This window comes from Notechis scutatus, chromosome 5 (genome assembly GCF_049901735.1).
Source record: "Notechis scutatus isolate UNSWTSFEM ecotype Mainland chromosome 5, rNotScu1.2, whole genome shotgun sequence".
In the NCBI taxonomy this organism is placed as follows: Eukaryota; Metazoa; Chordata; class Lepidosauria; order Squamata; family Elapidae; genus Notechis; species Notechis scutatus.
Window position 1 is genome coordinate 74010083 of NC_142013.1, and position 22292 is coordinate 74032374.

Consider the following 22292-nt stretch of genomic DNA (forward strand, 5'->3'; position numbering starts at 1 on the left):
CCTGGGTGTTACCGCACCTGGAGGGGGAAGATTGACTTGGCAGGGGGGGGGGCGGAGGTAGAAGGTAAGGCAGGTGTAACAGAGTGTGATTCTCTAGCCCGTTTGCTAAACTCTTTCTCTAGGGCCTTATGGCGTCTTAATGCATCTCTTTGAGCGGTACTGGAAGAGTCCTTGTCCCTTTTGCGAAGGTAGTGCGTTTTAGATTTGGCCTTCAAAGAAGAGCCAGTAGGATTAGCCTCTGCCATGCTAACAAACAAATAATTGTCAATAAGAAAGGCGGTTGGCACGCCCAGGAGTTCGGCCTACAATGCCAGCCGGTTTTCCCAAGGTTGGGTCACGTCCCCCTTTTGGAATAAATTTTTTTTTATTCTCTTAATTCTAATTCTTAACTTATGTAACTATTTATTAATTACTAGAATTATTCTTATTAATCAAATTCAAAAATATTTTTTTTTATAAAGGAAGAAAAATCTATCTAAAGCTATTAACTATATAAACAAAAATTATTTACTATGTCTTAAATTGTGGGCTAGGCCCAAAGGAAAATGAGGCCAATTAAATTTTAGCAGCAAAAAAAGGCCTTCTACCTCAAACCTAAAACTCAAATAAATCAAATGAACGCTGAGGCCAAACTATAAATATATATATATATATACATATAAAGAGTGAACAAATAGTGAACAAATAGGCCTCCTAGGCAGCCCCCCAACAACAATGGGGAGTATGTGCCAGCGCCTCTGAAAGAGCTGCGGGCAAGGAAAGAAGCCAACAATAAAATTAAGAAAAGCAACAGGGCACGGAGCCACAGTACTCTCTAAAAGTAAAAAAATTGGTCCACGCGGCCTGACGGTCCCGCTAAGGGCCTGCAAAGACCACACAGCTCAACGAAAAATAAAATTCGTTTTATTCTTTTTTGAATGAATTAAAAATGGCGCCGGCCACGAGGCGCGCTCAAAATGGCCGCCCGGCACTGAGCGCACGTTTCAGAGGCGCACCAGCCCTAATCAGAAACCAAGAAATCCAAAATCACAAATAAAGGGCTGGGAGAGGAAGCAATGCATATAAAGGGCGTTCTGGGGGGAAGACGCAATCAGCGCGCTAAAAATAGCGCAGGCTATTCAAGCGGCTGAGCCCTTACACACTTGAAACGGCAGAGGAAAGGGGGAGGAGCGGTGGGGGGGGGGCGAAAGGCTCCGTTCCCTTATCTCCCTCCTGAGAGCGAAAAAGCTCTTGAACTAAATTTAGAGCAAATACCAAGGCACAGGGACAAGGAGAAAATAGTATTAATCAAACCTGACACAACGAAAACGAAAGAAACCTGAAACGGCCAAGGAACAGTAAATTAGCAGCCTGTATTTCTCGAAGGCTAAGCGAAAACTGGGAAACGCAAGGAGGGGTCACGTGGAGGAAGGAGGAGCGTTCCCTAATTATAACTTAGCCTGTGAGAAATGAAGACTGGAGCACCTCCCACTCTCTGGATGCTCGCAGCAGTTCTACGGAGAATAATACATGTCTGTTTAAAATATCCTGAACATCAGTTTGAATTCTGAAGTTTTTCCCTCTCTTTAAATTTGTAATTTTGTATATATTTTTTGTTTTGATAACAATTTGGTCTAGTGTTGGACTAGGGACAGAAAAACTTAGTTGTAGATCTGCCTAAGTCATGAAAGTCTGGCTGAGTTATCTTGTGCCAATAACTCTTTCTCAACTGTTAGAAGGCAGGAATGTCAATTTGTTGCAGTTTGTTCAATGGCATAATTAAGATGTACATGATAATTTTACAAAAATAGCCATGATAAAATAAAACAAAACATAATTTAAAAAGTAAAATATATGTGCAATCCAAATAGAGCATGATCTCACTCTCCAGGCACTGGAAGAGCTGTTTTCAATAATATAAAGGGAGACAGCAGAATGCAGGCAAGTGAGAACTTCAAGAGGAAGCTGTTCAAGATGATGAATACTCCTAATGAAAAACAGCATTTCCAAGCTTCAGCCCCTTGGTACTATGAATAACTAGGAAGCTAACAAGTTTCTTTAGGAAGATCAATGAATCATATGGTTATTTCTGGTTGGAAGAGGTGATCCTGAAGGTATCTATCAGTCGGCTTAGCTGACAGTTTTGGTTTATGCCACAACTGCTATATAAAATAATTCCACACACACCAGTGCAAAGGGAATGTTGAATATTCCATATTGTTTGTAATTTTTGTGAGAAGTTTATCCAATGCTGTCTCTGCAATAAACTGCAGTGAGCGCCAGCTTGTCATAATGGCTTGGAATTTGGAGTTGGCAACTGCAGCAGTGCTACTGGAAGAGGACAAGAGGTAATAGGCATCATCAGTGCTCTAGGGCACAATGGGAGAATTGCTTAATCTGCTAAACACAGATTACAGAAGCTTAATTAACAAAAATTGGCAGGAAAACTATGCAAAGTGAAAACAAAATAAAAATTATCCAATTTCATAGTTGTGCATTTTGAACAAACTTGATTCAAGGTAAAAATAAACCATCATTTATACTTATATGTCTGTGTGTAATGTATATATGTTCTGAAAAATGTTAAGAGACATATTTACATATTCATTCACACATTCATTCAATTTAGCTGTTTACATTCAGTTGATTTTTGGCAAGCGTAACCAACAGTTTTCAATATTAGAAACCTATCAGATTAATTCCCCAATCAAGTTCACACAGAGAACTGGATCAAGAAATTGCAGAGAGAGAGAGAGAGAGATTAAACCTATTTAATATTTGTTAGAATTACACTTATATCTGTGCATATGAACAATGTAAAAATTTAATTGGCATCATAACCTTATCTGTAGCCTGGAGTAGCTTGAAGCATTTGCTGTTATCTTGTTACACAGAAAACATCTTTTTAGCCGATTTTACAGACTATAGCATACAGACCAAAAGAGAAAATTACAGGGTAATCAAGGAATAAAAAGATTTTCACAGCAGGCAAATTTGCTTAATAGTAAATAAAATTAACAAAATTGCTGTTAAAATAATTTCATCAAAGTTGGCAATATTTCTGAAGTTTCTGGTGTTCTGACAGCAAGGAGAACACCTTGATTTTCGAACTGTCTTTGGGGAAACATAGCATAATGAGATCCTTTGAAATAATTTCTTCAAACGTGCATTTCAGCCATTTCTCCCCCCCCCCCCCCATGCCCAGATCTACAGTAGCTAGAAATAAATCCTTCCTCATAGTACTAGCTAATGTTTTATGAACCAAATTTAATTAGGACAGGCAAACTCTTTTATCTTAAGAAATTATGTTTGTCTTCAAAATATGAGTTAAATAGAAGAGCAAATATGGACATTCATGTAAAAAGGCCACTCAGCATGTCTACTTGTGCAACTGCTACTTGAAATCAGACACAAAAGAGTAGTGCATTTCTATTGCCAGTCAAATGTGTACAAAATTCAAGAGAAACACCATTACTCAGTATATCATTATTCTGCAGCAATGCCCATTACATTTTAACAACCATATCTAATTGTCTATATCTGCCCTACCAAATCTGGCAGAAGGGGCGTGGCGTGCTCCAGTCCCATTGATTAGAGTATCACCTTTCAAGTTCTATGAAGGATATCTACAGTTACACTACTTGCCCTCTAGAACAGGGGTCCCCAACCACCGGTCCGTGGACCGGGCCGCTGGCTTGTTGGGCGCCGCCATCTTTTTTGATGAAAAAGTGCTTCCGGTGAGCTTTTCCGGTAGAAAGCTCACCGGAAGCACGTTTCATCAAAAAGATGGCGGCGCTAGCGCTCGGTGAGCTTTTCCGGGTAGAAAGCTCACCGAAGCACGCCATCAAAAAAGATGGCGGCGCCAGCGCTTCGGTGAGCTTTTCCGGTAGAAAGCCATTTCTACCCAGAAAAGCTCACGAAGCGCTGCACCGCATCATCTTTTTGATGCACTTTTTCATCAAAAAAAGATGGCGGCACCCAGCTGATGCCGGTACCAGGCCGCGGCGCCCAGCTGATGCCGGTACCGGGCCGCGGCGTAAAAAAGGTTGGGGATCACTGCTCTAGAACACAATTCCTTCCAAGACTAGATAGACTTCCGTAAAGTCCTCCAGATTTGCCTTTTTTTTCCAGATATGAGGTCGAGCCATGAATTGAATAAATTTGTTGCTGATTGATTTATTCTTGGTGACCATTTTTCTTTTTAGTGTCTAATGAGTTTTATTTATTGTATTTTGTTTTTCGTATTGATGTTTATTGTGTTGGCCTCCCAACATCATTTTATGAGAGAGGAGCAAACATATAAACTGAATTAAATAAATAACTTCATTTACATTTTTGCTTCTAATTACATAATTAAAAAACTTATTCAACAGTATTAATAAGCATACCCTATGTCAGCTGTTGCCGACCAGTGGGCCGCGGCCTACTGGTGGGCCACGAGAAAATTTTGGTGGGCCTCAGAGAAATGCCACCCCCAGAGCACCCCCCCCAAACAATTAATCCAGGCTGCGCAGAAACACAAGGCTGCGCCGCCCACATGGCCCGCGGGAACCCTCCCCGCCCACTCACTCCTTACCCGGCAAACTTGCCTGCTAAATTACTATTTTTCCTTTTTCCGAACATCAGCTGTTCTGCTGTGTTGGGAGATTTAGATTAGCTAGGAAGCAGGAAATGGTTGGATTTCTTGCTTTCTAGCTAGTCTTTAGATCTTCGGCTCTGCTTTTAAGCACAGCCGAACCTCCCTTAGGACAGTTCTATTATTCAGTGCAGACTCACGGCAAGCAAATTGTTATGTGGCAGACTGAGCTAGCCGATGGCAGATAGATCACTGAAAGATTCTGTGAGCAACTCAATCTGCCTGCCTGCTTTGCCTAATTTTGGGTAAAAGTTGCTCTTTTTTAATAAAAAATTCAATATTTACATACATGGTGCGTTGTGAGTTAATTTTGTGAGTTTGTTTGCTAGCAAATTTTATGTGACAGACTGAGCTAGACAATGGCAGATAGATCTCTGAATGAATCTGTGATTCTGTGAGCAACTCAATCTGCCTGCCTGCTTTGCCTAATTTTGGGTAAAAATTGCTCTTTTTTTATAAAAAAAACCAATATTTATATAAATATTCATAATATTTACATACAAGCCATGCCCAGCCAGTCACATGACCACCAAGCCACACCCACAAATTAGGTCACACCCCCAGAACCAGTTAGTGGTCCCTGGGATTTAAAATTATGAGCTTGGTGGTCCCTGAGGTCCAAAAGGTTGGCAATCCGTGCCCTATTTACACTATGTTAAAAATCATAATAAATTACTAATTTTAGAATCGTATGTAAAATACTAATTGAGTAATTTATTATTCATCTACTCCAAAGAGCATTCCATTGAGATCACAAGGTTCATTCTCAATCATGTAAGCATCAGATTATAGTCTAATACAAATTTAAACCCTATTGGGAATTACAAACATTGTTTTTGGATGATTGTTGGATCAATAGGGCTTAATCCTTTCCTCTTTCACTAAAGATCGCTCTTGTATATAAATATTCTTGTGACCGTTTGGGCATCATCAGAAGATTTTGGAGGAACAAGATAGCTGCCAAAATTATAATAAGTGTGGCTTCCCATGAAGTTTCATAGAAACAAGAATATATCCATTGCTGCACTGAATATTAAATTATACTGTACTGCTTTGACTGGGTGATCAACACCTGCAAGAAATTCAGAACCATTCAACATCATCTATTAAAATAAAAGGAAAGTATTCAAGAAAAAACCTTTGATATATTTAATAATTTTAGCAGGCAAATATGGAAATACATAACTTAATCTGTCTAAATGTTCAATCAAAGAAAAAAGCAATCATTTTATATAAATCTTCTGTTAATCTTTTGGATTGTGGGTAGTTCAGATACAATTTGTTTTTCAGGGCAAGAAACAATGCATAGAAACTAATCAAGGAGAGAACTAAAGTAGAACTAAGAAGAAATTGCCTGAGTGAAAAATTAATCAGTGAAATGACTTGTCTCCAAAAGTTGTGGGTGCTCCAACACTGGAGATTTTAAGAAGAGATTGGACAACCATTTGTCTGCAATAGTATAGTGTTTTCTGTTTGTGTAGGGGTTGGACTAGAAGACCTCCAAGGTCTCTTTCAACTCTTATTACTCTTTTATCTTTTTTATTTTGGTTTTGAGTCTATTTGTGGATGGGAATAAGATTTCAAAAAAGGCCCTGGAAAGTATTAAAATACCTTTAAGTTTACGCACTGGAAATAAAATGAACATGTGTTTAACCTTGGTTGGGCAGAGGGGCATAGCCAGCTTGATGTCATTCATGTCGGGGGCATGAGTGTAGCAGCCTGAGCACTCTGCCAGCAAAAACCGTCTCCCAAGCTCCATTTCTGGCTGTGATGGCCTCCTGCAACCCTCTGCTAGTGAAAACGGAGCTTGCAAGGACCAAACGTAGTCCTCCCGAGCTCTGTTTTCAGTGGCAGAGGCACTGTGGGCCGGTCCTTCGCTATTTCCAGGGTGGCCCCACAGGCCATTATCTAAGCACCCTTGGTCTAGCTACTCTGCCATAAAGCCCAGATCAGTGGAGGGCTGCAGTGATAGTTATCCTTCTGGAACTCTGTCCCATCTCCACATAGGATCTCTGAAGCTCAGTTGGAGTCACCTCTCTTACTAAGATCTTTCTCCCTTCGTTGTTCAGTTTCACCAGGCAACCAGATCTTGGAAGACCCTGGTTGGGCCAAATGTCTTGCATTTGAGAATTATGGAAGCCACTGTGCTCTTAGGAAGCTTCTATGCAGCAGAAATTTTATTGTAGTCTCCCCTGGATCTGTGCCTTGTAATAATCCTGTCTCTGAGCTCTGCAGGCAGTTCCTTTGATCTCATGCAGTTGCTTTGCTACAGAATGCATTGTCAGTTATGAGGTCTTCTATAGAGGTTCCTTTCCAAATCATGTCCAAACAATTTAATTTACCAGAAGTCAACTCCAATCAAAGTGTAGAAACTTATCAGCAATGATCAAGAGAAATGGGAGGCATCTGAGCAAGTGTCATTGCAAAGGGTCTGAATACCCATCCCAATGTGATATTTCAGTTTTTTTCTTTGTAATAAATTTATAGACAATTCTGAAATTCTGTTTTCACTGTCATTATGGGATACTGAGTGTAGATTAATGAGAAAGAATGAATTTCAACAACTGTAGAATCAGGCTGCAGCATAACAAGATTAACCAAGGTGAAGGGGGTCTGAATATTTTCTGAATGCACTGTATCTGGGTCTTAATGGCTTAATTAGCAGGAAATATAATATTATTTATTGTCATGCTACACTGATACTGTAGAGTAATGAGTAAGTATTTTGGGAATACTTGTTTTTAAAATTTGATAACGGAACTCTTAATCAAATATTATGTAACTATATTTGTATAATGTTTGCAATTTTACAAAATAAATGCACTACCCAGAAAGGCTAAACAGCAACACATAGAGTATAATAACATGTGATACATGCAGCTTGATTCTTATACCATTTCAATTGCTGAAACTCCAGAGGGAAATAGATGATATACAGTATAATTATTTTAATTGAATTTTAAATTTATCATCCTTATATTTGTTTTATTTTTTTGTGGCACATTTGGTGTAAGCCACCAAGAACCACTTCTGGCAAAATGTGTTTAATAAATAAATAAATAAAACATTATACACCGCTCAAAAAAATAAAGGGAACACAAAAATAAGACATCCTAGATCTGAATGAATGAAATATTATTAAATACTTTGTTCATTACATAGTTGAATGTGCTGACAACAACATCACACAAAAATTATCAATGGAAATCAAATTTAACAACCCATGGAGGTCTGGATTTGGAGTTACACTCAAAATTAAAGTGGAAAAAAACACTACAGGCTGATCCAACTTTGATGTAATGTCCTTAAAACAAGTCAAAATGAGGCTCAGTAGTGTGTGTGGCCTCCACGTGCCTGTATGACCTCCCTACAATGCCTGGGCATGCTCCTGATGAGGTGGCGGATGGTCTCCTGAGGGATCTCCTCCCATACCTGGACTAAAGCATCCCTCAACTCTTGGACAGTGTGTGGTGCAATGTGGCATTGGTGGATGGAGAGACACATGATGTCCCAGATGTGCTCAGTTGGATTCAGGTCTGGGGAAGGGGCGGGCCAGTCCATAGCATCAATGCCTTTGTCTTGCAGGAACTGCTGACACACTCCAGCCACATGAGGTCTAGCATTGTCTTGCATTAGGAGGAACCCAGGGCCAACCGCACCAGCATATGGTCTCACAAGGGGTCTGAGGATCTCATCTCGGTACCTAATGGCAGTCAGGCTACCTCTGGCGAGCACATGGAGGGCTGTGCGGCCCCCTAAAGAAATGCCACCCCACACCATTACTGACCCACTGCCAAACCAGTCATGCTGGAGGATGTTGCAGGCAGCCTAACATTCTCCATGGCGTCTCCAAACCCTGTCACATCTGTCACATGTGCTCAGTGTGAACCTGCTTTCATCTGTGAAGAGCACAGGGCGCCAGTGGCGAATTTGCCAATCTTGGTGTTTTCTGGCAAATGCCAAACGTCCTGCACGGTGTTGGGCTGTAAGCACAACCCCCACCTGTGGACGTCGGGCCCTCATACCACCCTCATGGAGTCTGTTTCTGACCGTTTGAGCAGCCACATGCACATTTGTGGCCCACTGGGGGTCATTTTGCAGGGCTCTGGCAGTGCTCCTCCTGTCCCTCCTTGCACAAATGCGGAGGTAGCGGTCCTGATGCTGGGTTGTTGGCCTCCTATGGCCTCCTCCACGTCTCCTGATGTACTGGCCTGTCTCCTGGTAGCGCCTCCATGCTCTGGACACTACGCTGACAGACACAGCAAACCTTCTTGCCACAGCTCGCATTGATGTGCCATCCCGGATGAGCTGCACTACCTGAACCACTTGTTTGGGTTGTAGACTCCGTCTATTGCTACCACTAGAGTGAAAGCACCGCCAGCATTCAAAAGTGACTAAACCATCAGCCAGAGAGCATAGGAACTGAGAAGCGGTCTGTGGTCACCACCTGCAGAACCACTCCTTTATTGGGGATGTCTTGCTACCTGCCTATGCTTTCCACTTGTTGTCTATTCCATTTGCAAAACAGCATGTAAAATTGATCGTCAGTCAGTGTTGCTACCTAAGTGGACAGTTTGATTTGACAGAAGTGTGATTGACTTGGAGTTACATTGTGTTGTTTAAGTGTTCCCTTTATTTTTTTGAGCAGTGTATTAGAGTTGGGGTATCTTATATTGTCCAATCAATGGGTTCTAGCTTTATGAAATGCTTGATATGCTTCTTATAACCTAAAAGCTTAGTTAATTCAAGAAAGCAATTTTCTAGGGATTACTGGACCATTGAGAGAATGTTTTTAAAAATATTGATTCTCATCCTTTCTATGCTTCAGATATAATACATTTAAAGGAACTTGGTACGTATATTATGCACATTGCTACTTGCTTGGGCTTATTGATTAGACATTACTAGGCTGAACCATGTTCTTCAAAGATATTAATTTTGGGGTTAAAAACATTAATTTGAAATTAATTCTATTTCAAAAATCAGAAATCTTTCTGCTGAAGAACTTTGTTTATACTAAGCTTACACTGTTGCTAAAAAAAAAGTTTGAATCTCAGATTCAAAATGTTGATTAATGAAATTTGTCAACGTTCACGCTGAATCACCTTTGTAATGAAAGTGCCACAAGAATGTACAGTGTAACTACAATACATTTAACTTCAATACATGTTCAAAATAAATAACATTAAACATTAAAATAGGTAATTTTAACAGATTAATTTTAATGTTTTGTTTTAAGTTTTATTTACTTTCTGATAGTATTTTTTCTATTTCCTAGGTAGTTTAGCGTGTTTTTTTAATCTTCCTATCAATCCATTTTTATTATGGTTACAGACCAGCATTACAAATAAAAGCATTAAAAACAATAATAAAAAATAAAAATAAAAAACAGACACAATTATATATTACGATTGGTGGTGGATTATCAGTGGGCAGTTGGAGTTTGCCTAATCTTGCAGACAGCATAAAGAATATGGCCACATTCAAAGAAACTAATTTGTACTGATCTGATAACAGTAGTTGCACATATAAGAGATCAGTAGTTCCTGGATATATTAGGTAAGGTGTTATAAATTGAGTCTGTGAGTCCTTATAGAAGATGCAGTATAGCAGGGTGTGATTTCAATGGTTCCTTGTCCAGAGGGGTACAGTCTCAGCTCTCATAGTATTTTTTTGAATTGCCCATCCAAAACGGCTGTGGAAAGTGCATTGCAGTATGCTAATAGCACTTATAAACCAATTTATACTGCTTTACAGCACTCTCTTAAGTGATTTACTGGCTCTATAATCTGGGGGCATTTTACTGACCTCAAAAGGATGGAACCTTGAGCCAGTCAGAATTGAACTTCTGGCAGCGGGCAGAGTCAGCCTGCAATACTACATTCTAATACTGCATCACAATGGTTCCTAAGGTTAATGCCCTTTGGATATTGGGAACAGTTATTTGATAGAAGTATCTCACTGCTTTAAAAGGAGAAGTTTGACTGCTCAAAAAATAACATTGGGAGAAGCTCTTGGGAAGAGCAGACTGAACTTGTTGGATTCCCAGATCTTCAGTACATTGTTTAAGTGCACTAAGTTACATTTATCTTTCTATTTTTTTCTTCAGTGAATAACCATTTAGGTTTGTCTTGTAAACTATGCAATATTTAAATAAGAGTAACATATATTTCTATTTACTTTATATATGCTACAACAAAGTACTGAAATTTTTAAAAATGTGAATTGTAATGTTTTTGAAAAGAATAAACTGAAGTTTTAGACTAGCATTGTTTAAATTTTTCTAACCTTTTTATTTATATTTTATTTATTATTTATTAATATTTTTTAAAGAAATCTCTTCTTCACAAAGTAAAATTATTTGTAGCAAAAACACTACTCACTGGAGCTATGTATGCTGATCCATAAAATCTATAGTTTCTTGCATTGCCACAACAACAAACCTTTTTTCTTTAAAGTTGTTTTTGTGTGGTGCGAGTAAAGTTACCATAAACGTATCAGGAATAGCACATTTCAGGAAATTATCTGTCATTTGACAGTTTTTGTTTTGGACTGTAGACTGAAAGATGGGTTTGGGTTGGTCTGAGATAAACTATAAGGATATATTTTATAAGCCCAATCCATTATTTCTGCTTTCTTTGCTCAAAAGAATAATTTATACAAGTTATGCCAAGGAAGAACATGTTGAAATAACAAAAAGGTTGTAAAAATAAAATGACCAGAGCTGAACTTTATTTTTCACAGTCAAAAACTTTAATTTATTCTTTTCAAAAACATTACAGTTCACTTTTTAAAAATTTTTAGTACTTTACTGCAGCATTAACATTATTATTTCAGTGATACCTTGGCTTAATGGACCTAAAATACAATGAATATTATTATACAGACTTCACCCCCTTTCTATGGACTATGAATTGTCTTGTGTATCAAGGTTTTACTTTATGATGATGATAGCTTGGTTCTAATATGCAATAGTGGCTAATATATTGGTTCTAATATGTTCGCAAGTTTAGGCAATTTAGAATTATAAAAATTGATAATTGCTACACGGTACTTGTGCTACTGCTTTCAAAAAAAAGCTGAGGGATGGAAGAAATAAAACCACCAATGACAGTTTCAAATGAGATTGATAAAATATATTATTCTTTTATTACTCCAATAAAATTGGCTTTTAAATTTTTCCCAAAGCCAGTTCAACATGATAATTGTTTTTACATTGTTGAACAGTATAAAATCATAGTATGTTGCAAAAGTTACTATGATTGTTCCAAAGTATGTTCCAAAAGTTACTTTCATCTCTAGTTATCTGGAAAGATGCTGTTTCTCATTTAATTATCAACCAAAATACATGGAACACAATTATTTATTGTCTTACAAGTATTCGTTAAAGCCTTTGGATGTTTCAAGCTGTCTGGACTTCAACTCCCAGAATCCCCTAGCCAGTATGTTTAGCTGGGAATTCTGGAAGTTGAAGTCCAGACAGCTTAAAGTTGCCAAGGTTGAGAAGACTGCAATAACGCCTTTCCATTCATAGAACCTTCTGATGTTAGGATTCAGAATGATATTTTATTCTTTTACTGTATAAAATTTTAGTGCATCCTTATGATTTTGTTACATTTCATTTTGAGCTTCCTATAAATCCTATTAGCAGTTTTGCAAATTTCTTTATGCCCATTGGAAGTATTGTGTCTGTATCTTAACAAAGTATGAAAATTAATTAAGCTATACTGGGATAAATAATACTGTCAAAGAAACCAATTAACATAATATTTATTTTAATCTACTTTAGATGATTTTGTTACCGCCAATAACTTTGTGTTTGAGAAATACATTATATTGTGAAAAAAACAGTAATTACCTGACTCCTGGAGGTAACGATAAACCAAGAAATTCACTTCATCGCTGGTTATGCTCATCTTAGCCCCACCTCAATACAATGAGGCTTGCAAGTGTGATCCACGCTCTGTTCAAAGAAGAATAATCAGAAATATATCTTTTGATTGCAATTATTTAATCTTAACTGTAATTTAGAATTTTAAATTTCTTAAAGGCAGGTATGTTGTTATTCTGAGTTACAGCTGCATTTAAATGAAATAAACATGTATTCAAGTAATTATTTAATTGATTGAAAAATTTAATTGTTGGGAAAAATAAGTGTAACAACAGTAAGTTGACAGTTTTGAATGAGATTTTCATCATTTATTTTGAAGCTATTCACAATTTGCATGGTTATCCTTGTAAAATGAACCCACATACCAGAAAAGTACCAAATATTGTAACATAATAGCCAGTTTAAAAGAAGTCATCTAGACCAACATGGTTGGTGATTCTCAGCTTATAATTTATTTTAAAAAATTATATACAAATAAAATACAATTTTAACTATGACTATGAATTAAAAGTATATAAAGTGGCCTTTAAAATACAGTATATAATCTAATTGTTCCAATATCTATGTTGCACTTTGACCGCTTATAATAAGTTACACAATAATGTTTTTTTTACACAATAACAGAATTGGTTTTTTTTTACAAATTCTCTACATATATATGCAACATCTGTCCTTTTTTGCACTTAGGAAAACATTTACTCATTCAAACTGTTCAGCAATTCCTTCTGCTTAAAGGGACACCTGCTATTTTAAGTCAGCTATACTAATCTACAGGTTTCCTTGAAGCTGAAGGTCAGACATTAAACTAGAAGATGTCTGCATTATTTATTTATTTATTATTTATTGGAACTATTTGGTGCTTTTATTTCAGTGTTCTCATATAATCTATCATCCATAGAGATTGTTTTCCCCCTGCAGTTTTACAATCATGGTAAATTAGAATTCTTCTTCCTAGGTATTAATTATACTTACTGCAGTAATTTGGACTTAGCACAATAGAGATAGTGATTTGCTTTTATTTCCTTCTATCGTATTTCCTAACAGAAAAATATTTTATCTTATCTTCAGTAAAAAGTTTCTTTGGAAAGAACATGGATTAATTTATAGTTAAAAAATTATTAAAAAGTCCATGAAGAAAATCCAGTTTTATAGAAATTACATACAATAAGAAAAAACATAAATGCATTCAGTGGCAAGACTGCTAAAAATTAGCACATTATCTATTTTAAGTGTTCTCAAAGCTTAGTCCACAACTATAGGTTTATTTGTTCTGAATAAACTCTATCAGAATAATATAAAAATATTCAAATTTATTATCCCTATGTCCAAAATACCCATTTGCTGCTGCTGCTGTTCTACTATTACATTACTGTTATTACTGATACCAACCAATACAACTGAAGGTAACAGAAAAAATTGCTAAGATTGACGTTGGCAACTTTGAAACAATATTCAGTATCAATGTATGAGAGAGTGAGGCAAAAATAGGAACTTACAAAATATATACTAGAGCTTGGAAAAATATCTTAGACACAACTACCTTTCACTGAACTGTTTAAATTCTACCCTGTTTCTCCAACAATACGGCCTCCCCCAATAGGAAGTCCCAGCATGTTTTATAGGCATGAAATGAAATTAAGCCCTTCCCCCCAAATTAAGGCCTATATTAAAACATGCGAAATGGGGTGGTGGTGGGGGGGGCTTGCCGTTAGGAAGTACTTTTGTTGCACACCCGGATATGGTGCTGCCTGCGTTGACCCCGATACAAAGTGCCCCACCAATGCCGAGGTCAACATCCAAGCCGTCGACACCTGCCCACCCAAAGATGCAAGGGGGGGGGGGAATTAAGTCACCCCTGAAAAGACAGCCTAGCCATTTTTTCGGGGCTCAAAAAAAAATAAGACCCGGCCTTATTAAATGAGAAACACGGTAACTTATCTCAACATTTTCAGGATTCCTAAAACATTTTTTTTCTTTGAGAGTTTTCTTACTCAGACTGCTTTTCTAAACCATCACCACAGAATCTGCCTGCATTATCTTCACTGCTCTGTCTACTGCTTTATAAAATGGTTACATCAACATTGCATTGTCACTCCTTGATGCCCCCAATAAGTTCCCAATATCCATCAGTGATCTTTCTCTTTAAGATCATTTTTATCAGAATGCCAAAAAAGCAGGGTTGAAGAAAGACAGTTGTTTTAAAATTTTATAAGATATATGGATAATCTGTATTAGTTGAAATGACATAAAATATCTGAAAATTCCATAATCATCAGTTCAAACTTCTTAGGCTGATAAAAACTCTCGAACAACTCTTGAAGCTGACTTCATTCTCAGTCATCATCTTCCCTCACATTTTGTCAACCATGCCGAATTAAGGGCTTACATAAAAAGAGTTTTTAAAAACTGTATACTAAACCTTTAAAACAAGTTTTACAAAATCAACGTGTTCTTTTATGTGATATTCTTCAAAGCCAATAAATAGGTTTAAAAAAAACAAACCTAAAAGTGATTTAAAAGACAAGCATCAGATATCAAACTTATAAATCATAAGATTCAATTGTGCCAGTAAAATTATTGGCATTTTAAGTCACAAGTAAACAAAGTGAGCATCAAATACTGTGCAAAGACATTGCTGTAGTACACAACATTCCTGAATGTAGCTGAAACCAGATTAAAATGCAGTTGGGTAAATTAAGAAAATAAAATTAAAATATCTTACAACAAAATGTAAGATATTATATTTTAAAAGTAAATAATAATAAATTCAGTGACCAGTAACTGAAACTCCAGTTTTGTGACTCAAGAACTCCTTCATGTTCACTTGAAGTAGTAAAATTGCTTGGTGCTATGCCAGCCCAGGCTGAATAGGAGGACCTTGCATCAGGAGCTCTCTCAATATGAGCTACAGCAGTGCCAAGCAATCTTCCTCCTGCAATTAAACACAGGCAGCAAACTTGGGCTTTTCCTGGACAGCACTGTAGCCAGCTAGCCTTGCACTTGTAACTGACTGGCTTTAAACCCCAAAGCCTCCAATGCACAAATGAACCCTCCCTCACAAAACAGGTTGAGTTAATTTCTCTACTCCCTTCAAAAAAGCTGAATTTTCCTTCCTCCGAAACAAGTTGCATTCATTTCGCTTCCCCCTCCAAGAGGTTCAAATAAGTTAAATTCCAGGCAGCAGAAGGCCATAGTTAACTTTTTGCTTATTTTCCTCCCCAAAAACTAAGTCCGATCACATAGTTTTGTAGAGAAGCACTGGTCTCCAGTTAGTACTGTATACAACACAGCTGTGTTTCTAGCCTTAGTTTGGAGTTCTAAGTACTGCTTTGAATGCCAGCTCATTTCCTTGTCATAAAATATTGCAGAGACCTAAATCACGAATGGAACTTTGTTTGAAATCCACAGAAAGGCTCATATGCAAATATAAATATTACCAATATTATTTCAAGTAGACAATTTGAAATTCACTGCTTTCTAAAAACCAGTTGTTTCAGATAAGAGATACTAGCAGGTGATTTACAGATACAGTATGGTTGAAATCAATGGGAAATAAAACTAGGGGGGAAAAAGTCAGAGAGAAAAAGTAGCTTTATGCAGCCCCCTGCATAAAGCTACTTTTTCTCTCAATGCTACGAGGAACAGGGTCATCCAGTGACCCTGTTCCTCACATAAAATAAAAAAAAATGTAGAAAAGTGAAAAAATGTTTAAATGGGTTTAGAAACCAATATGTCTCTGCCAGAAAGCCTAAAACCTGACAACTGACTCAGAGATTACTGGATAGATACATATTTTAAACATTTTAAACTCTATTAGTTTGAATTATTTTTTCAGTTCACAGTTGGTTTTTTTTTTAATGTCAGCAGCCTCTAGCATTTAAAATCTGAAAGTAGAAATGGATCTTTTCTAATTCCCTCTTGTCCACAGTGAAAAGGGCTTTTATTTTATTGATCTTTTGTTCTTAGCACTTCACTCAGAAAAAAACAACCCTCTTAATTAGTGGGATTGTTTTAGATTCTATTTCATGACCTACTTCTGAGACTTAAGACCTTTGATTAGTCTTTTTGAAAATGAAATACTTTGATATTAATATATTAGCCTATGCAATCAAGGAAAGGTGTGAGAACAGACGGATCACATTACTGAAGTTAAATGAAGTTAGAAAAGTAAGTAACAATATATAGTAATGTATGTATGTCCCAACACTGGAAAAAAAAGAGTCAAATATCCAGTTTATGTGACAAAATGTCAAAGTTTTGGTATCAGTATTAATAGCTTCCATTAATTAGGCTATCATAACATATAGCAAACAATAGCAGAAACAAAATTATGTGATACTATGAAATCTTCATGTAGTATTCATCTAAATAGGCACATATCATTCAACTGGACAATTTTTAAAAAGATATATCCAACTGACACTGTTGACATAATGTCATTTGATTACTATAGCAGGAAAAACAATTTCAAATCCATACAATTTGATGTTAAAATGGTAAATGTATTCAAAAATATTCAGATGAGGGAATAGGAGTACAAATGTGTACTTAATAGAAAAGGAACAAATACAAGAAGAGGAAGTTCTTTATCTCATTTGTTCTTTGAAAATGTGGCATAAGCATTTTGCCTTCTACTGAGCCTGTTCAAAATTTTGTGGCATAATATACTGTAGCACAGAACAGAACAAGGTGAGCACTGAATAAGGAACAGGTGCAAAACTATGGAAGTACTTGCAAGGAAGAAGTGGCATTATAAATTAGATAAAGCTAGAGAGACAAATAGAAAAATATTTAAAAAGAAATACATCCATCTAAACCTGGGGTATCAAAGTCAAGGCCCGTGGGCCAGATCTGGCCCATGGAGTGTTTCCATCTGGCCCGTGGGGCTGCCCTGGAAACAGTAAAGCACCAGCCCATGGTGCATCTGCCAGCAAAAAACAGAGCTTTCCGTTTTCAGCCAGGACGGCCTCCTGCACCCCTCTGCCAGTGAAAACAGAGCTCAAGGGGGCCATGCATAGCCTCCCGATGTCCGTTTTCTCTGACAGAGCTCTGCAGAAGGCCGCCCCAGCCAAAAACGGGGCCTGGAAGCTATGCATGGCTGTTTTTGCTGGCAACAGGCCATGCCCACTGCATCCCGGCCTCCCCCAACCCTGTATGAAATCAAGTTTGACACCCCTGATCTAAACTCTCTTTCAGTCATAAAATGTAGCTCAGTGATATGAAATAATTTGCAATATTCTCAATGGAAGAAATAAACCATGTGATAATAAGCATTAGAGGTGGTATTCAGCAGGTTCTGACCAGTTCTGGAGAACCGGTATCAGAAATTTTGAATCGTTTGGAGAACTAGCGAATACCACCTCTGACTGGAGATTTTACAGTATCCTTCCCCTGCCACGCCCCACCAAACCACGCCCACAGAATCAGTACTAAAAAAAAAATTGAATCCCATGTAACATAGCATGTAAAATATTTTGAAGGAACATCAAAAATCCTTTGTCAATATTGGCTTCCGGTTTGAGCTTCTTCAGCGACAGACCGAAATCTGCGATCGCGCACAGTTTCAATCTGTGCTCGCCGCTGGAGCGCCCCGAGCCGGCTGGTTTCGGGGCTAAGCCACCCATAGTGGTGGTGAAGAGGGGGGAGACTACCAGCAGGGTCAAGGAGAGTCGCATCTCTCCTCCCCAGCTGGCCATTACTCCCTTTCCCGAAGGCGGTTGCAGTGGTGGTCAGAAATGGCCACCTCAAAGAAGAACTCGACCGGAAAAGAATGTGCAGAAGGAAGATAAGAAGAGAAAGTTTTGGCCTAATTATCTCTAGTTATAAGAATGCAAAGATTAGCTAGTCAAGATACTATCTACCACTCTTCTGAACTGATGAGTTAATATATTTATTAGATAAAGCTGCATATATTTATTTTCCAAGTACAACTGCTTTACACCATGGTATGCCACATCAAATATTAAAATTATGTATCCTCTTACCTTAATATATAGTGCCACTACGTTAAAATCCAGCAGCTTAACAGCAGTATTCAACTTATTTAAATTAGAAGAATACTTATATGACTGAGGAACCAAAACCCTTTAACCAGGGAATTACCCTTACTGAAATGCAAATCAGTTTGAATTTGAGATCTTCACCATTTCAAACTTAAGACAGACTGTTCCCACATCATAGGAAATGTTCTGATATTCTTCTTGTCACTGTTTAAAAAGTGGTCTGAATTTGAAATTAGTTTTGGAAGCTCTTTTGTGTTGCTCAATTGTTTTTGATGCTTGTTGACCTAATACATATTGGTTTGCCAAGATTGTCAATATACCTGCTTCTCTTAATACTTGTAACTTACACGTGTCATCAGTGATAGTATATCACTGTCTTATCTGAGGTAGGACTATTTTTCAATTGCCTTCAATTTAATTGTTGAGGTCTCCTCTACTGACTTTTGCCTTCATCTTATACGTCCAAAATACTCATTTGATACTTAATGATTTGTCCTTTTGGTCTAGGGTATTTTCAACAATTTCCTCCACAACACAATTCAGAAGCATCAATTTCTGATGATTTCACTACTGCATGTTTTAACTAGGGTATCTAGAATTTGACAATGTGCACCTTTGTTGCCAACGTAATATCGCAGCTCCTTAGTATTTTGTTTAGTTTTGCTATAGTGGCAGACATCTATTTATTTAATGATGGTGTTTGCTATTCTGATGAAGTATTGATTCTAGGAAGACAAAGTCAATTTCAGTTCCATTTCTTCTCCACTTTGATTTCTCATAGTTGGTTGACATAATTCTTTTTTTAAAAATGCTCACCGAAGTGAATCAGTAGCATGTTCTTTCACCTTTAACAAGACCTTTCTCACTTCCTGCCAGAAAGTCTGTATTTATTACCCATTTATTTATCTATATATCACAGATCAAACTGATTATGCACCTTCAACTCGGTGTCAACTTTTAGCAACCACAAAGTTAGATTTTCTTCAGGATGATCTGTCCCAATCTCCAACATTACACCCATCACAGCTATAATCAAATTTATCTAGCTTGCTGGTGGTAGTGATTCAACCTCTTTGTATATTATACATGTGTATATTATACATAGATGGATCTTTTTGTAAATGTATTCAAAATACAGTAATTTGAACCTGGTTGTTTGTGCTTTTAATAAAAATTCTGGATTGATTTGTCCTAGGATTGGGTCATTTGTTTTCTTGGCTCAGCGTATTTTTAGAAGTCTTCTCCAAAACTAGTTCAAAAACATCAATGTTTTTTCTATCCTACTTTTTCAAAGTCCAGGGAAAAACACTACCAACCACAATTCTGATCTTTTGAAATATGTACAGTACACAATGTAGCATCTGAATACATTTTACAAGGCCTTCTTTATTATGCTACTAAGTACTAGTCCATGCCATACACCCTCCCTGACTGCTCATTATTTACTCTTCTTACTTGATCCTAAAAAGCAGAAATTATCCAAAGTGTCTTCTTGATCATTTCTTTTTTTTTTTTTAATAAAGTTTTATTTGGGTTTTCACACACAAAATACAAGTAAAACATCTTTTTTGAAAATAGCATGGAGGAGGACAGAATCAAAATGTCATCCCAGTAGCATTGGATCCTCACTGGAACAGAACGCAGAGATGCCATCAGTGCTGCCAGAACCTTCGTGAAGACCCTTGAAGCTGATGAGAGACCGAAGGGAAGTGCTCGATACTGGTAATGGGTATTCTGATAACAGAAACAGAGAAACTGGCGATGATGAGGCCAAAAGGGGATGTGGAAGAAGCCTCCATGAAATCAATGGAAGAGAGGAGATCACCCTCCCGAACGCTCTCTAAAATAGAATGCAGAGTCTGCATTTTAATTTGTCTGTATTTTACCAATTGGTTGAGAATTTTTAGATCCAGGATGGTTCGCCACCCCCCCTGAGGCTTTGGGAACAATGAAAAGGTGAGAGGAAAGCCCACGTCCCCGTAGAGAAGGGGGAACAGGTTGAATAGCTCGGATTTCAAGAAGGTGTTGAATGGCCTGTTTCGTGAGGTCTTGCCTTGAAATGTCCCGAGAGATAGGCCAGCTCAAAATAATAATATTTTTTTTTCCTTTTTGGGGTGGCATTAGGAAGTCCAATTGTAACCCTGACCTAATAGTGCTGAGCACGCAGGCATCCGTCGTTGACTCCTCCCATTTGGAGGCAAAGAAGGCTAGGTGATCTCCAGTGGGTGGGGAGAACAAAGGATTATTTAGAGTGGCGGAAGGAACGACCCCCACCCCCCGAAAGGGCTGTTTACCAGTAGAAGGTTGTTGCCTGCCAGATGCTTCCGCACGTTGGTCTTGGCATTGGGAGTATGGCCTCTGAGACTGGGGGAAGCTGGATGAGGTCTCCGCTGAAAAGGCAAGAGGGCGATAAGGAGCTGGGTGATAGTCGGCTCTCTTCCCAGAGGAAGAGAGAATTTTATGTTTATCTCTGGTTTCGATGAGATAAGGTTCCAGAGCATCGCCAAAAAGCTTATCGCCCGTGAATGGAACTGAAGCCAGCTTCCATTTATGGCATGACTCCGCCTGCCAATTTCTGAGCCATAACAGTTTTTTGCTGCTACTGAAGATGCCATGGCCCTAGATGCAAATTTGGCGGAACTGAGAGTGGCATCTGCAGTGAGTTCTGCCGCTGCAATAATCTTATTAAGGTCTTGGTGAGACCGAAGGTCAGATGTAGGCAATCTAATCTGGAATTGGTGCAGCCACCGTGATTGCGCTTGAGGGCCCGTTCAGAACATTTGTCACCCAGTTTCAGGTATCTTCTGGCTCCGTGGGAGTGCCAGAAGAGGAGAACAAGGCCAGAACCGGAATGTCAACAGAAGGCACTGCCAGGGCATTGTCCAGGGCTGCGCTGACGTTGTAGAAACGCTTATCCAGAGAAGACAGGCGAAGACCTGCCGAAGGGGAAGCGCACTGTTCCTTGACCATGTCCAGGAGCAAAGTGGAAGAAGGCAAAACCCCTCCATGCACTACAGGCTTGGAGAAGAGTGAGTCTCCCTGGCTAGAGGGATTTCCTTGTGGCTCGGGAGCCACTTTCTCTGGCAACAGCTTGGCTGCGTAATGGCCTGAAGAGAGAAGGATTGAAGACCAATGCAGAGGATGTCTGCTCTGGGCAAGAGTCCTCTTCCTCTGAAAGATTTTGGTCAAAGGTCTCACCCTAAATCAGGGTGATGAGGCAGGGAACTAATTGAGAAGGGAGAAGGGCCTGAGCCCTTTCCAGAGGTCGAAGAATTTGCTTGAAGCCTCCAGCCAATCCCTGCCTAATGGCCAATGAGACAACATCTTGGATATTCCCTGGTCTATGCTCAAAGGTAGAGGCAGAAGGCTGAAGGCCCGCTGCTGTGGGAGTGAAGGTGGCTTCAGGCCTAGATTGAGAAGAGGTTCGAGGCCTGGAGGGAGGGGGAGGAGCATAGGGCCCAGAAGCCTGTTGGAAATAAGGCCCAGAACTGCTTAGATCCTGAGGATCATATTATACTGCCAAAGCCTCAGGAGACCAGGATGGAGGATGGAAAGGCTCAAGATAACTTCTCCTCCCCTGGGAGGGCTTGGCTGGGGCCCACGGGTATCACCTGAAACCTGCTGTAATTGCACTCTGTTGAATAGCTCTGTTGAACTGCCTCTCTAGGGCTGCATGTCTGTGCATTTCTGCCCTCAACTCAGCCTGAGTTGCCTTCTTAAGGGCTAGAGCCTTAGCTCTGATTTTAGCAGCCACCTCCCTCTGGACTGATTGGGTGCGTTGCCT

The 22292-nt window shown here is 38.5% G+C and overlaps 1 protein-coding gene across 3 annotated transcripts in view; it reads right to left on the bottom strand.

The window, feature by feature from the left end:
* TBL1X (transducin beta like 1 X-linked) overlaps positions 1-22292 on the bottom strand; it is a 153748-nt gene that overhangs the window by 36183 nt on the left and 95273 nt on the right. For 2 of the 3 annotated variants that reach the window (XM_026666902.2, XM_026666903.2), the window contains exon 3: positions 12474-12578. In XM_026666902.2, coding sequence (XP_026522687.1) covers positions 12474-12531 — 58 coding nt within the window. In that variant the 5' untranslated portion in view covers positions 12532-12578. Of the gene's footprint in view, positions 1-12473; positions 12579-22292 lie in introns of those variants that run through there. The other variant, XM_087967049.1, reaches the window with a different exon arrangement.